The 16346-nt window shown below is 38.4% G+C and overlaps 1 protein-coding gene across 1 annotated transcript in view; it reads right to left on the bottom strand.

Annotated features, from left to right (window-relative positions):
- THSD4 (thrombospondin type 1 domain containing 4) overlaps positions 1–16346 on the bottom strand; it is a 283017-nt gene that overhangs the window by 168072 nt on the left and 98599 nt on the right. The window contains exon 6 of the mRNA XM_074156071.1: positions 8277–8413. Within this exon, the coding sequence (XP_074012172.1) occupies positions 8277–8413 (137 nt within the window). The remainder of the gene's footprint in view (positions 1–8276; positions 8414–16346) is intronic.

The raw sequence follows: 16346 nt of genomic DNA on the forward strand, positions 1-16346 counted from the left end.
GCTTCAAGCAAAAAGAGAAACTTCAAAGAAGAAAGTCAAAACTAAAAGGACAGACATTAAAAAAAAAAACCTACACTAAAATTCTGAAAAAAAGTCTACAAGATGGGAACAGAAAAAAAATTACTGGCAAGGAATTACAGAGGTTGGTTTCCTCTTCAGCTGCCAGAATCATGAGCTGTCTTGGAGTCAAAGACTGATGAATAGAGCATATACCCAATGCTAGACCCAGAGAGAGTAAGCAGTATCCAAGAGCGATCCTTCAATTATTCCAACCTAGGTAACTGAATACTAAATTTTTTAAATCTTCAGTTATACAAGGAAGCTGTTTCCTCTCTGCCATTTAAGAAAATGATCTAGACAATCTGATCTAAAAGAAGGAATATATTTCATACAATTATAAGTTAACCTTAATTACACATTCTATTGATATACTACAGAACTTGAAATGATAAATACAATTTTACAAAGCATTTCATTTTTTTAATTCTGATGAGGACTTTTTTCAAGATTGAGATTTTACCTCAGGTATTTGACACTGGAATTTTTTATCACTTAAGAGAAAGTCTGTTTCAGGCTAGCATAAGTATTTCATTTTACTTTTTTCCCAGCAGCTCTGGCAAAAACATTTTAACATGCAATGATAACATTTTCTCCAGTACTTAGAGCCATAAGCCAAATTTTAACGCTGTTGAACTATGTTATGTCTTTTCACAAGTTTCTTGTCAGGCTGTAGTTCAACAAAACAGCGAAATCCTGCTTTGGGGTTCCGAGTGCTGGAGCAAAAAAAAAGGTTATGTACACAATTATGACACCTAGAACTTATATACAGTCACTCTCATTAAATTAATTAAAAATTTTCATGTCTGCTTAAGGTAATTATAGTGGGGTGTATTCCATACCTATACTTTGTTAACTTAATCAAGAGCAGTTTGTCCCCCCATAACTGGCTTAAAACTGGGGGCAAAAAACCGAAAACACAGCGCTAGCGTAAATGCTCTACTACACGGGTTGGATGTTACATGCCATTCAACACCTGACCCCAATAACATCTGTATTACTGGGTTATTTATATTGAGACTAAAGAGTGCAGAACTATAGATTCCGATAGCAGCTTCATGGAAGGGTGAGGAGCTCCATCCTTTGGATTACAAGGTGTTTCTCAGCACAAGAGGCTGACAGACAAGGGGAGAACACATACACAGAACTAGTGCTTATTCATTGTGTTTGAACTTAACTGACTTGAATGCTTTGCTATTCACAATTTCCTGTCATCAGGTTTTCCATCAGTTTTAGCTCAGTTCCAAGGCAGTAAAGTTAGCCTTCCAGTATCTTTTACATGCAGTGACTGCACCTCCTGTGTATCAGCTATCAGAAGCAACTTGAATCAGATCATGGCCAAAGTTCATATGCCAAAAAAAATTCTAGTGTTGCTTTATAAATGGAGGAAGGCAGAAAGACTTTTTAGACAATGAGGCCAAGAAATCTTACAGAGGTTCACTTACTCTCTGTAAAACATTTAACAGAAAACTGCAAACAAAGGGAAGAAGTGGCAAAAGGAGTTATGTCTTAGCTCTTCCATTAACACCTTATTAATTGCAGGCAGGTGTTTCCCAGTGCAATGCTTGGCATTAGCAAATCATTATGAAGAGAAACAATGAAGAGTCCTGTTTCCAACAGCCAAGAAATTATAATGGTATATATGAAAAGGCAGTGAGAAGAAGAGCACATTCTGTTGCAACAACAGTTTTTCACTTTTATGGTATATTTCACATATCAACTGTTTTTCCTGAAAAGAAAAAGCCTCCAACAGAGGCTCCACACACGGTAAGAGCAAAACTAAATAAAGATTTGGCAAAATGATGACTTTTGCCTCTTTGACTGCATCCTACCTAGTCCTTGAAAAAGTCTTGAGTTCAGAGCACAATGGCCTCAGCTACTACTGATAGAAACCAAATAAAAAATAAGAAAAAAGCAACCCTTGAATATTAATAAAATAGAGATTTAATTTTCATTCGATTCTGAAATGCATTTCAGCATCTGAATGCCCTTAGGCTCCCAAACAGAGTTCTCCACTTCCATAGAGCATACACTGTGTGCAATCGTGTCCTGGGCAAAGCCTTGGTAACAATTCCCTGCAGCACGCAACTTCTTAACACAGCGGCTCCCATGGTGAAAACAACTTAACTAATTCACCACTTCAAGGCCCCTTTTTAGGATAAGGTCAAATACAGAGAGTTGGTCCTCCTCAAATACAAGCAACGCTTGACACCAGTCCTCACTTACTTGCCTTCGTGCCAGTTAGGCTAATACCAATGTTCTGACGGCCAGAGCATGCCACTGAGGCACAGACCAACCTTTCACTCGGTACACTTTCTCAGGCTGCTTTCAGAGTCTTCATATCTCAAGACATATGAGCTTTACAAAGTTCTTGTGCAGTGAAGAATACACCCTCCTCCTCTGAGCAACCAAGCAAGATGAAGAAGCACAAACATTTTCTGTAATTGAGCTGCAGGACAGGTATAGATATCTATGGGCCCTTGCTTCTGCTATAGTAATCCAGGTATTAGACTCTTCCTTACATCGTTACTGATAAAAAATTAACACTGTAATGCCTAAGGAACAAAGAGAAAAGCTTCACAGAAGCTAGCACTGTACAGGGAAGAAGAACTTAGAAGAACCTGCAAACTTCTGCTTAGAAGAACCTGCAAACTAAACAGAAGAGGACAGAGAAAAGAGGGAAGTCTGGTTCCAACTTTAAGAAAGTGCACACACACGCACACACACACACAAGACCCCCAAATACACCCCAGACCCTTTTTTCAGTGTAAGCAATTGACACTACACAAGTTGAGATTCCTACAGAAAATAGATTCTTTACCATTACAAGAACAACCACAGGACTACTCTATATTCCAACATATATGAGCTATGAGAATAACCTTGACTTACAGAAAGCACACAGCTGTCATCATGCTGATCTGTCACTCTGATCCTATAGTCATTAAGAGTTCCCTAACTTAAACAACAATGCCACCTATGGGTCTGCTACCTGGACACCAGTGCATGTCAGCAGAGTTCCATCTGGGAGCTCCTTGCCTGATCATGTTTTTCTGATGGAGATTTACCATGCTTGGCGATGCTTCCTATAGCTGACTTAAGTTACCTTCCTATAAAGTTTGCAAGGATTTCAGCATCTGATGCTTTTTTTTTTAAAAGGCAAGTAAAATCTCTACTGCCAGTTATTTTGCTACTGAAGTTACTCCCTGTGTGCATTTCTAAGCTGCTCAGATACTTTCAGTTAACTTCAGAAGTTAACTGGAAAATGAAAATAAACTACAATGCAAGAGAAAATGTAATATAAAAATCAAGAGAGAAAATAGTTGTTTCAGGTACCTTTAAAAGGTATCTACACTTCCCACCCAAATGAAGTTTTATGCGAAATGCTAAATAATACTTTTGTAAAGTGCGCCACTGTGTGGTAACTAACATCTCTGCAAAACTAATTTGCCTCACAGCTAACAAATATCCTTTTTTCTGTCCCAAAACCGACAATGAGTCAGTGCTCACACCTGCCCAAGTATCAGGAAAGGCTTCTTCAGGCAGAAGTGTCCTAGGTGCACACAAAAAACACATGCAACACACTTCCCTCTCAGTACCATTAGTAAACTATGGTCAAGGACAAAATGACTAAGGCCATTTTCTCCTGATACTTTTCTCTATTTATTAAAACTTCCTCAATATTCTACTTGCTTTTTCCTTCTAATCTTTGCAGTTACTGAGTACGATCATCCCACTGGCTCCAGAAGAAATGAAAGGATACACTGATTTAAAACAAGCAGAAAAAATATCTTAAAACAAGAAAATACACTTTTGGCTAAATAGCAAGTTGAAGAAGCCCCATTCTCAGGCACTCTTTAACTTAACTGTGAAGTTTAGAGTTAGGAAGGGGTTGAAAATGTATTAAAACAAATGACACATACTCAGTAACACTGATACATATTCAAAGTATACGTATAATAGCAATAACCAGCTGTGAAAAAATCTTGAAAAAACAAAAGTAGAACTTGTCATTCGTTCACTTTCCAAAATTCATCAGAAAGAACATTGCTCAAATGCGCAAAGAATTTTAGACAGAAATAATAAAACTGATTATCAAGATCATTGTTATACTTCTTTCTTCTGCATATGTAAAATATCACCTGGTTCTTCCTATTTTGCCTTGTTTTATTTTTAAATTATTTAATTGCTTTAAAAAGGTTCCATTTCATTAGAATTCAGAGTCTGGTCTACACCAGGAAGTACATAATCATGTTAAGGATGAGTGAGGGTTTTTTTGTAGTACTTGCATTAGTATATGTGCCAGTTATTGCAATGCCACAGACAAATAAGAAAATGGGAAAAAAACAACAAACAAATTAGGATATTTCATCACAAGAACATGTCACATTTTGTTAAAGGACTACATCTGAAAAATGAGCTTGAAATGAGCTGAAAAATCACTTCTTGTGCTGGACAAGTTATAAAGTTTTTACTTCCAACTCTGGGGGCCAGTTGAACAGAAGAACAGCAAACAGTGAAAAAGGACACTCTGGAAGTAAGGAAATGGCTACTGGGATGCCGTACAGAGGGACTCAGAAATATACTGTTGTTCTGACCTTCCTGCGGAATATTGTAATGGCCACAACAACCAGGCTTTAGGAAGGACTTCTGTACATACCTCTGGTTTTAAAATCTTCCCGTATGCTATAGTTTAGCTTTGCTAATAAGATTAAACAATACTTCAGTTTTAAAAGGCTATTCTATCTAACATTGGTTAACAACTCAAAAAAGAAACAATTAATGTATTAAATATTCTGATTTTGATGTTAAGACAAAACTTCTCTTTAATGTATTTTTAGTGTTAACGGGTGTGACTGCATTTTATACATTGAGAACTTCTAACTAATGCTACTTGTGGTTGCCTTACATAACACTGTTAAGTGGTTGAAGAGCGAGAAGTGAGAAATACCTCTCCATACATATTTAATTTTTTATTTCAGGTAAACCTGTCTCTTTTTATTGTTTATTTTGTCTGTAAGTAATTTTTATTATAGCAACATTTTCCATCTTTTGTTTCTAAGAATAAGGTAAACTGAAAATACTAACCAGAAACAATGGTCCTGGGAACAAAATAGATCATGTTTTTTAACACAAGGATATTATTGTTCTGGTAGTGCAGCAAAATGTCCAACAGAGGGTGACAGAGACCATAAATACACTTAAATTATCTGACTTTCAAAAAATAAAAATAATGTGCAGTTAAGGAAGAGACACCTACTACAAAGATTTGAATAAGCTTCATTACTTGAGAAACATTTTCAGTTAACTGTAAATGGTGACAACTTTTCAGAAAAATATTCTCTTAAGCATCTGACAGTACAAAACTTAAATTATTTGATTTTCTAATTATTACTTCCTTCAGCTACATCCATGGTCACTTTACAGTGTATAATACCACTGTTAAGTAAAATTATTTTACTTATTTTTAATAGCTTTGATGCCTTCACAAGTGGGATACAAAATCTCAGAGTCCAAGAAGACAGGCAATATATGCAACTTAATAATTCATTTGTGTATCAGATTAATTCATCCTTAAATCATAGGGAACATGAGATCTTACACAGGGAGCAGATAAAAAAGGAACAAGATAAGTAATTTTAATATAGACGAATCTACCCTGAAATATCAATTTCCATCAAATGCAAACATGCTATTGACTATTTGGAGGTAAATTTTCACTAAAGATGTAGCGCTGAGTTTCTAATCTTGAACTGTGGAAATCACTGAAAAAAGAATAACTGACTCAATAAAGACAGTGCTTTGAAGCACCATGAAGCTGGAATACTGTATTTTCCTTTAGTCTGACATACATATCTCTGAATACTCCCTCAAACACTAACTCAAAACTTTGAAACAAATAAAAATAGCGTGTGGTTTACACACACAAAAATCTCACCTTAACTGTTGCACGGTTAAACAGGTCAAGTCTCTTTCAGCTGACATCCACCTCAGTTACTGAGGCTGCGGGTACTGAATGATGAGTGAATTGCTACAGATCAAAAGAACTAAATATAAGAAGCTGGGAAATGTCTGAATTAAGTTCCTCTTCAGAAGAAAAACATAAACCTTTTAATATTTTAGCTAGACATGTCTCCCAAAGCCTTCACACAAGCGCAGTTAACACCAGTGTGTATGAGGGCTCTGCCAACTCCCTCAACTTCTCCCACCCTCATTCCACTTCACTGTAGTGAGAAGCGCTACAAAGCACAGAATAACACGTGTCTTTACCTGCTCTATCTTGGCTTCCTCGTGGTAATTTATTGCTTATAAGGCACTCAGCACCAGTACAGAATGTAACTCTTTAAGAATTACAGAGTACATCACTTCACTAAGCATTAAGTAAGCATCACTGAGGAACAGTTTAAATAGACACCAAGATTTTGATTTTTAAGTCTATTTTCAACGCCATAAGAAAAAAGGAAGGAAAAAAACCCCAGCCAAACCAAAACAAACACTACAGCCTAGGAATCCCAAGCCTTAAGAGAAGTCTAAGGGAAGATGTTACTGGTGTCTACATCTAATGGGAGGGAGGGTAACAAAGCAGATAGAGCCAGATTCTCAGAGATGTGCAGCACTAGGTTGAGACCAAGGGCACAACCTGCAGTACGGGGAATTTCGGTCGAATACAAGGAAAAAGATTCCACTGTGATATTGTTCTAACACAAGAACAGGTTCAAAACTGAACCTGGAAAAGGCCACGACAGCTGTCTGACAGAGAGGGCCCTGTTCTCAGTAGGGAGCTGAACTACATGGTCTTCCCAGGTACCTTACAAGCTGAATTATTCCACAGTTCTATCAATTCCAAATTACATATTCTCAGTAAGGATTCACAACCTGCTGTTTGTTCACATGCAGCTTTGGGAATTGGCATTCTACACAGGCAATGGGTGACTTTCAGAATTCAGTATGGTCTCCTACTAGGCTGCTGAAGACTGCCTTTCTTTTCTATCCCAGACCTCCAATACAAACGTGCCAGTATAGACTTTTGCAACCACACAGCACCGGGAGAATATAGTAGCTGGTACACTAAACCTATTTTTCAGAGTTTGAGTCATAGATCAGAACTGTAACTAAAACAAATTTCTGCCCCTTTCTGAATTGGTTTGTGATCAAGGAAAGCTTTAAAGAATAATCAACTTCACACAGCTCTATCATCTACAAAGGAAATGCAATGCTATGGCTTTGCTTGCACTAAGAAATACAAAAGAGAAAGATACATGGCATTGTCCAGATGTGCACAAATAAGAGGAATCTGGACACGCAGAGGAAAAGGTTGTAATCATAAGTGATTTCCTCTGGCAAACCAACAATTTAAACTGAACCTGACCTTTCATTATTTGAGTTCATGAGTCACATCTGACCCACTTCTGCTTCTTTTACCAACATATATGGGAAACATCAGCCAAGTGTCAAATGCCCCCTGCTAGGAATTTATTTATTCCACTAACCTAAGTTGAAAGATTACAAACTTTTTTTTTTTCTAAACACCGTAACATTTTGTTTAAAATTGCTACCATCTTGCAGAAAGCAGTGTATTTATTCATTACAAAGGGAATTCACACACCAGACTGCAAAAGTCAACACAGTAGCTCCTTCTCAACACTTGAAAAATAACGATTCACTCAAGCATTTTCTAAGAGAACATCACTGCTGAGTAAATCGACGGCCAGTAAGACGTGATACGCAAAAATGGCAAACATGGACCAATCTGAAAAGTTACACTAACACCAGCTAAAAAGCAATCAAAATAAACACATAACTGAATAAACCATCATGTTGCAGACTGAAAAAAAAATACCTCCAGTCTAAAGTTTAATCAAAGAAAGATATTATAGTTCTCTCATTTAAGCTTCCAATCTTTTTGTTCTGATTCTTTCATGAAGTCTCTTCTGTAGAAAGCTATATATGTGGAAGAAGCTCACTGAAAGTCACCTTAATTGTGGCCAGAACACCTTCTGAATCCAGCCTTTCAGCATTCCATAGTTTGTTCTTAGTAGACAGAAACACTAGTTAAGACATAAAACCTGTAATAATAAAGTTAACATTTTTCACATCCACTTCAAAAAAATAAAGCAGCTGATGACACCATTTCAGAGGTAAAGTGGTATCAGCCTCTTAGAGGACTTGGATCCGTCACGGAGCACCCGGAGGCGGACCTGCCCGAGGAGCAGCCATACCTTGCACTGCCCAGCCACACAGATGGCAGTCCCGTTCTGGTCACAGGGTGTCCCGTCGATCACCTGCTCGGCTTGTCGCACGTAGAATCGGTAGCCTATTGCACGGCAATTCAGCTCACACTTCTGACTGCCTTTCACTGGGGAAAGAGAGAAAGGTCCCCGTTATAATGACCACAGCAGTAGTTTGAAAAAGGAACAGCCCATTAAAGTAATGCTAAGGTCTGAGAGGAAGAAACAAATAGGCAAACCGAATGCAATGTGAATGGCTACAGCAATGCATGGTGATTAAGAAACCAGTTCCAAGGTAAGCATTCCAACATGCCCAATGAAAATTTAAACAGTAATTCAGTTTTTAATGACAGATATTCTTCTAAATGACCAAGAATTATTAGTTTTATAAAAACTTTGCCAAATTTAGTCTTCTTAAAACACAAGTTGTTATGACAGTTCATAACTCCTAAGTGTCAGAAAAATTACACTGTAATCAGAAAGATGTGCATCAAGTTAAGCTCACATATAGTCACCAATCAGCTCACATCAAATAAGCACACTAACATTTAGCATTAAGAAACACATAAAACAAACTAGATGCAAATTTAAAAAAAAAAATCCATTCTTTTTTCCTCTTAGTTTTCACACCTTGCACTTTTTTTACAAGTTGCACTTTAGTGAGTATTCCTTAGTTCAAGAGAAAAATAAGAAAATAACAATTCTTTGATTCTTAAAAATATATAAAACGCACTGTTATTCAAAGCATCGTGATCTCTGTTGACATGCAAGAGCCACTGAACTCTGGGCAAGAAGAACACAGAAGACAAGAAAAAGTTATCTTCTGTAAAAAGCTGTTACTTAAACAGATAAGGCCCAACACTCCACATATCTTATGCTCTCAAGTTTGTTAACACATTTGTGGAGTCTTTCTGTTTCAAATCATCTGTCAGGCTGAAGTTGCACACAGTTCATTACCCCCAATTGCCAACTGAAATAACAATACCTTCAGCTTCTTTCCAACCAAGAGCAGCACCATTACACAGTGGACAAACAGAACTCTTTTTTCTTTTGACAAGACTTTCCTCACTGCCATAATCAAAACCAAAAATTACCCCAACCTCACTAAGCTTCAGCTCATACCCTATAACGTAACTGAAACCCCACTGTTCAATCCGTCAAAGGAAACACTATACACCGTAGTTAGCTGCTAAAACACGGTATTCCCAGGATTTCCTACTTCATATAAGTGTATATTTGAATCTTTTGAATCTGTATTTGAATAAGATGTAACAAATAGCCAAAGTAAATACATGCAATTATTTCAGACATATTTAGCACTGTAAAAGTAACAAACTTTCAGTTCCACTGAAGTTATCCCTGTGCGGACACAGGATGAGTGCAGACCAATTCTGAAATTTAAGATCTCAGATTTCCCCTCACACAGCTATTTAACTGCCACTCGTATACATCATCTATTTCATCTGGCAATCTTTTGATAAAATCCTCAAAATCCTCTACTAATTTTAAGTGAGGTCAAAGATCTGTTTACCTCATTCCCTTTTCGCAGAAGCTACGCATGCCATGCTCAACTAGGTAATTTTTCCAGTGTCAGCTTTTTTAACATAGATTCATTAGCTTATCATTCCAAGGACTTGCTACACTTAGTTATTTAAAAAAAAAAAGTGGGGTATTTCCTGCAGTTCAATCTCCAAGTATAACAGTTAGTTTTAATGATAAACTGAGCATTATTCTTAGCAGCTTAGTCACTTCACACATAACTATTTTCAGAATTCTCAAATAAATATAATCCAGCTTTAGTGATTCATTACAACTGAAATCAACTTGTCCTTTTCTGTGCCTGAAAGTGTCCTATTTTTATAACCTGCAACACTAGCCATCAAGCAGCACCTCTGCAGCGTACATTTTCTTATCTTCCCATTCCCTAAAACCAAGTCAAACTAGCCGTTTAGGGTTTGGGAACCGTCCTTATCTTCTGTGTTGATTCCCTTTAGGTCAAAGTATCCTGAAGCCTTACTTTCCTGTACTCTTCCTCCTCTTAATATCTCTCATTTAGTTTTGATCCTTTAAAATAACTATTCTTGAAATTCTCAGTTTGCCTTCTAGATCCCAATAAAAGTTTTGTGCTACTCAGAAAGATGAAGAAATTAACTGCAAAAGCATGGTATTTTTTCCTGGACCTATCTCTTAGTCCTGAGTAGCATTCTCTAAGCAATCCTGCTTCAGCAGGGGAGTTGGACTAGATGATATATATGGTCCCTTCCAACTCTAAAAAAAAAATTCAGTGAAATTCAGTAAAAGTTTATTTATGATTTGACAGGTAAGCCGACTGCTTTGCTACCGCATCATATTAACCACAAGCAGACTGAGATTACTCGTGCTGTAAAATATGACTCCTATTTCCTAACTTTTGTCTTTCATTCTTTCTTATTAGGAACTGTTCCTGCTCATGCAAAAAGAAATATTAAAACAGCCACTGATTTTGACCAATACCAAAAAAAAAAAATAAAAAAAAATCAAGCTTTAACAATGAACATATACCAGAATAAAAGTTTGTATGAGCATCTCACCCTATATAACCTTCTGGCCTTCAATATTCAGATTCTTTTGATGAGCAAAAGCACTGCCTTGGTTAGTAATATACCAAATACTACTACCTAAAGACAATGTTCCCAGATGTCAAAGACCTGAAAAAAACTTTCATCTAAAAAGAGCAAAATCTGCTAACTGAATTGTGCCTATTGAACGTGAGGCGTTTCCCATTAGGATTTTATGTAAGCATTGTGTATTTCCTATGCATAAATTACAGCAGAGCAAACACATTTTAGAATTCCCTTGTAAAACAAGATATCTCACTAGTAAAAAGTACTGCACTGCCTATTAATCTCACATGTATCTTGACACCTTCCCTTACCCAGTATTTTTGCCACAACTCTTGAGTTTTTATAGTTTAAGCCGTAGGTCAAGCTACACTATTGGCTTGGCAACTGGACATAAAATGTCAATTAAACAATGAGCTGTGAAGCGATTGATTCCACACAGGCAACGTGTTTTAGTACTATGTCATCTGATCCCAGACTTTACAAAAGGATCTATCTGACCTCAGGGAATAGGGTAAAGCTTCTAGGTGAAGACCTTCCAAACTAGCTGGCAGCAAGACACATTTCCACTCAAAAATGGGCTTTTTTTAAGGGTGACAGACTTACTAAGCCAGTTCACTATAAAGGCACTGTTTCAGATGTCTTCCTAACGCATTTGCTTTTCATTCTCATGGCCACCTTAGTACAACCAAGTCGTTGCAGAAATTCTCACCTTACCCTACCTTATTAAATAGCAAACTTGGGTGAAATTTAATGCTACTGCGCAGGGTCAGCCAGACATATTCATTATTGATTTAAGTGAAGGAGGTGCCTTTAGTAAATAATCCTGGTAAAATGTAATGTTTGATTTTCATTTTACAGACTGAAAAAGTATCTATATCAAAAAAATTAGTACGTTTCTTATAATGTCTGCGCCAAACTAGCCTTAACTACCTCAGGGATATCCTGGGCTTGCCTAAGCTGCAAGACTTGGAAGTTTTTCTCAAGTCCTCCACTGAAACTTAGCTTCCACCTTTCCTTATGAGGAACAAGACCCAGGCAGGTGAGAATGGGACCACAGCACAGTTCTGCCACTTCCCAACTCACCAGCAAGGGTACCGAGACCTCATGTTTAATTATAAACGGCACCTGTTCTGCACCACAGAGCAGATATTACAGTGAATCTACCATAAATTAATCCTTTTACATGTTCTACCAAGACACAAAAGCCCTGCAGATGGGCACTAATTCAGAAATCATTACCCTTCCAGGCAGACAAAATCAGCAGTCTGTCACTACCAGCAGTAACAGCATTAAGTACAAAACCCACCCTGCCCTCCAGTTAATCTTTCCTATTCATTGATGCACTAAAATTCACACACAGAGTGTATTTTGCATTGCACGTGTACTGACAAATATATGTAAACCTGAAAAAAGAGGAAACGTGGCTTTCTGAAGTGCTACTTATCAAGTTCACATAGTAAGCCATAGTCAGAATGAATGCAAGAGTGGAGGAGTAAGGGCAACCCATATATTGTTATAGTTGCTTTTATTCTCCTAAGAGTAATTTAATTAATCAAACTTAAATCACAATTAAATATCAATACAATTAATTTCCCCTAAACAGCCTGTTTAGAATCAGAGAATGGTTTGGGTTGGAAGGGACCTCAAAGATCATCCAGTTCCAAGCCCCCTGCCATGGGCAGGGACACCTCCCACTAGACCAGGTTACTCAAAGCCCCATCCAGCCTGGCCTTGAACACCTCCAGGGATGGAGCATCTACAGCTTCTCTGGGCAACCTTGTTCCAGTGTCTCACCATCCTCACAGTAAAGAATTTTTTCCTAATATCTAATCTAAATCTACCCTGCAGATTCCAGTTCAGTACAAGTTTGAGAAGAAAAATTAAACTGTGCAACGCACCCACACTTTTTTTTTTAAGGGAAAAAGGGAGATTTAGATGTTACCGCATTACAACCAGTGGCTGGAGTTGAAACCAGGTCTTCAGCAACACCTCAGTCTGAGGCCTCTTCGCTGACCTGGCTGAGAGGCAAGACAGAGCCGCAGTACAAACAGGCATGGGGAAACTGTCCTCCCGCAGGGTTCACAGGCTGACACTCAAAAAGCAATCCTAAACTACTTTTAATCCCACTATTAGGAAAACACAGGTTTGTATGAGCCCTTGACATGCTCCTGGTGGAAGGCGCCGCCAGGGCTGGTCAGCTGCTGCGGGAAAATTCCCAGCGTTGTCACACAGTGCTGGAAATAACGACTGCCTCATGCCCTCGCCTACTGCCTGGCACAAGAGGTGAAACAGCCCCTCTGTATCAGAACTCTGCATAATTTTACTCTCATCCCGCATCGATCTTGGCCCTCGCTGATTTCATTAAATGAAAGCGTGAGAAACTACCATCCTCAGAAAATAACCCACCCAAATCTCAAACCTGTGCATGTTTCAAAAGGCAGAAAGTCACCAATTTGGAAACATTCCTACTTGCAGGAGCTTTTGAATAGATCTGTTTGCATTTCATTGAGAAAGAATATTTCCAAGTGTTCAAACTTTACTGAAAGGGAGTTCTCCAGCCAAATTAAGCACATTGCTCCCTATGCTATGCCCAGAGGCACACAGCAGGAGCCCTCAAAGAGCATGGCTCCCATCAAAGATCCCCCAAATGAAACTCGCTGTCCCTGGGTGCTGGTCAAGGCCGACACAACCCTTACGAACACGCAGGAGAGGCCGCATCAGAGCACGTGCGGGGTGTGCTTGTGGACTTCAAGTCCCTTCAATCTCCTTTCCTTCAGCTTCCTCTTCTATCTTCACCCACCTCTGGCCCTAGGAGATGAGGCGGGGAGGGGAACAGGCAGAGTGGATGGACAGGCCAGGCTGGTGACAGAGATACTCTGCGGTGAGCTTGAAGAGATACAGAGAGAGCTCAACAGGCAGCTTGCCAATGCAAGGAATTTCAATCTAATGATATTCTTAGGAAAAAATGTTACAAGAAAGAGCATTCCAACTGCAATATATTTGCTAAATACTGTATTCAACTGTTCAAAGAGAAATTAAAAATAGCCACAGAATCAAAAAACCCCAGGAAATAATGTGCAAGTCAAATCAAAATGCAACTTATCAGTTAACTAATGACATTGTGCACAACTGTAACTGACTGCCCTTACAAAATACAGCGAGTTTCTCCTTTTTGTTTCAAGTCCCAAGACTGCAAGCAGCTTGGAGCATGTACAGTGTCCTGCTGCATGCACATTAACTCTCCCACCACAGAGAACGCTAGCTGTAGGTGCAACCGGAATAAATGATACAGAAAAGAAGCTTCACATTCCCTGTCCCATGAGGTAGGGACTGGGACATTCAAGCTCTCCTTGATGGTTCCTCAGTCCAATTCTTAATTTAATGTGAGATTCAGACTCCCCATTGTTATCTACGTAGCAGTTCTAGTTCTCCACAGAACATTACACAATGCTTTTACCATTTGTCAGTTTTGTAAGTTTGCCTAAACATCTAAAAATAGTTAATAACAAGCTCTGCAATTTGAGAAACATGCCTTGAGGGTGCCCATAGAGAAGTGGCATGCACACTCTTGGCAAGCAAATATCACATTCATGCTAATGTTACATTATGGGATTAAGCGAATTTAAATTAGGCTGTGTGCACACTGCCTTGTAAAGGCAACCTCAGTGCTTCTCCGTAACGAGCCAAGATACACTCACCCACCATGTGTCAGAACCGATTGTTCCAGGAACAAGTTGTCTCTGCATAGCTCAGTTATTTTCAGGGCCTAGCTTGCCATGGGCTGTGATTCAGTATTTACTCACCAAAAAAGCTATGAATCTGCTTTACAGGCAGTGTAATGGGGCATAGCAGACACTGGAAAAACTTTTAAGGGATGTGCTCGTGTCTATCCATGTAACATCTGCTGTAGTTAAAGCTCACCAATGCTGTGGGATTTTGGTGACAGACTTGCAGGTTACGGGCACTCCCCGTTACCCCACAGAAACCCGCAGGGCCAAGGAAGAAGGGTGCAGTAAGGAGCCTGGCACCTCTCTTTACACCTACGTTAGTAAAGCTATAGTAAGTCTACAGGCTGATGTCATCTAAATAAAGCAGTGGTCTCTTCCATTCAGGAGTTGTAATTTAATAACTATTGTATTCACTAAGGCAGAACTTACAGTTTTGTGAAACCAAAGTTTCAAAGGTCTCATTTGCATACAAGAAGAGCTTCACGACACATGTACATGCAGGGAAACACGGATGGGTCCAACGCACTAGGAACAGAAGTCTAGTCTTCTTGCACTCTGCTGGGGCTGCCAGCTGCACTGCAGGCTTCGGAGTGATACACCGTGCCAGACACAGACCCAAACCTGACAACTGCATACTCAAAACCATCCACCCGCAGAGCTTGGCGGGGATGACAAGTGTTGCTATAGTACTAAATGTAGGCAACTTTGTTTATCCAGCTTCCTACAGAAGGAGGAAAATGTGTAGGAGACAAAAAATACTGCATTCCCTACAAAGCTTTCAAGAAAGCAGAACTAGTTTAAGGTTTCACTGTTGAGGATAATAGACTGCGTTGGTTAGTTATCAGTACTGGAACATTAGTTGCAGTTTTGCCATTTAGCAATGGAGGCCCCCAACTCCACAACACAAAACTCATCCTGACTCAGGCTGGGTTTCCACCAATGGACAGTTACACATTTTTGAAGTAGCCAGAAGGAGTAATGTTTTTTACAGCAGTTACCTGTTGCCAGATTTCTAAATAATGATATGCAAACGTTTTCCAGGAAACCATTATCATGCAACTACATTTGGTCTTTCCAACAGAAATACTAATGTGGTGCGATCTGTTTTATTTGAATCTTTTTTGATACTTTGTCCTTATTAGGCTTGGGAACATCTCTTGACAATAACCAGAAAGAGTTGTGTTTATTTTTCACTTTGTCTCTTTCAGTTCTGTTAGCTTCTTAGAAACTTTTATTACTCTGGCTCAGATTTTTTTTCAAAAATAATTTTCCATTCTTCATTCCAGTGATAGAGGAACATTCCTTTTTCTTTTTTAACTTCCACTTTTCATTTTCTCATGTAATAAAGATGCTTATTACTTCATCTTGTCTCAACAACTTAACATATATTTAAAATATTTTCTGCACTGGGGTTCAGAAATTAAGTTAAAAAAATATTCAAGCTTTTATAATGAAACTTCAAGTACATTTCTACAAATATGAAGCCCAAAAAGAAAATTTCATTCAAACAAACTCTTCACCTTTACCTGAATATACCACAGTTTGTTCTGCTCCCAGATCCAGTGAGTCCTATGTTAAATAGTCATGGGGAACTACTACTGAATAGATTCAGTGAAAATTTTTCTTCAGTTAACAGAAATATTTCTGAAAGGCCCTGATATTCCATAATCTTGTCCTCATATTCATCATTTATGGCAATAAGAAACTTGCAAACATTGTCATTTACTCCA

The sequence above is a fragment of the Numenius arquata genome, chromosome 11, assembly GCF_964106895.1.
Source record: "Numenius arquata chromosome 11, bNumArq3.hap1.1, whole genome shotgun sequence".
Lineage (NCBI taxonomy): Eukaryota > Metazoa > Chordata > Aves > Charadriiformes > Scolopacidae > Numenius > Numenius arquata.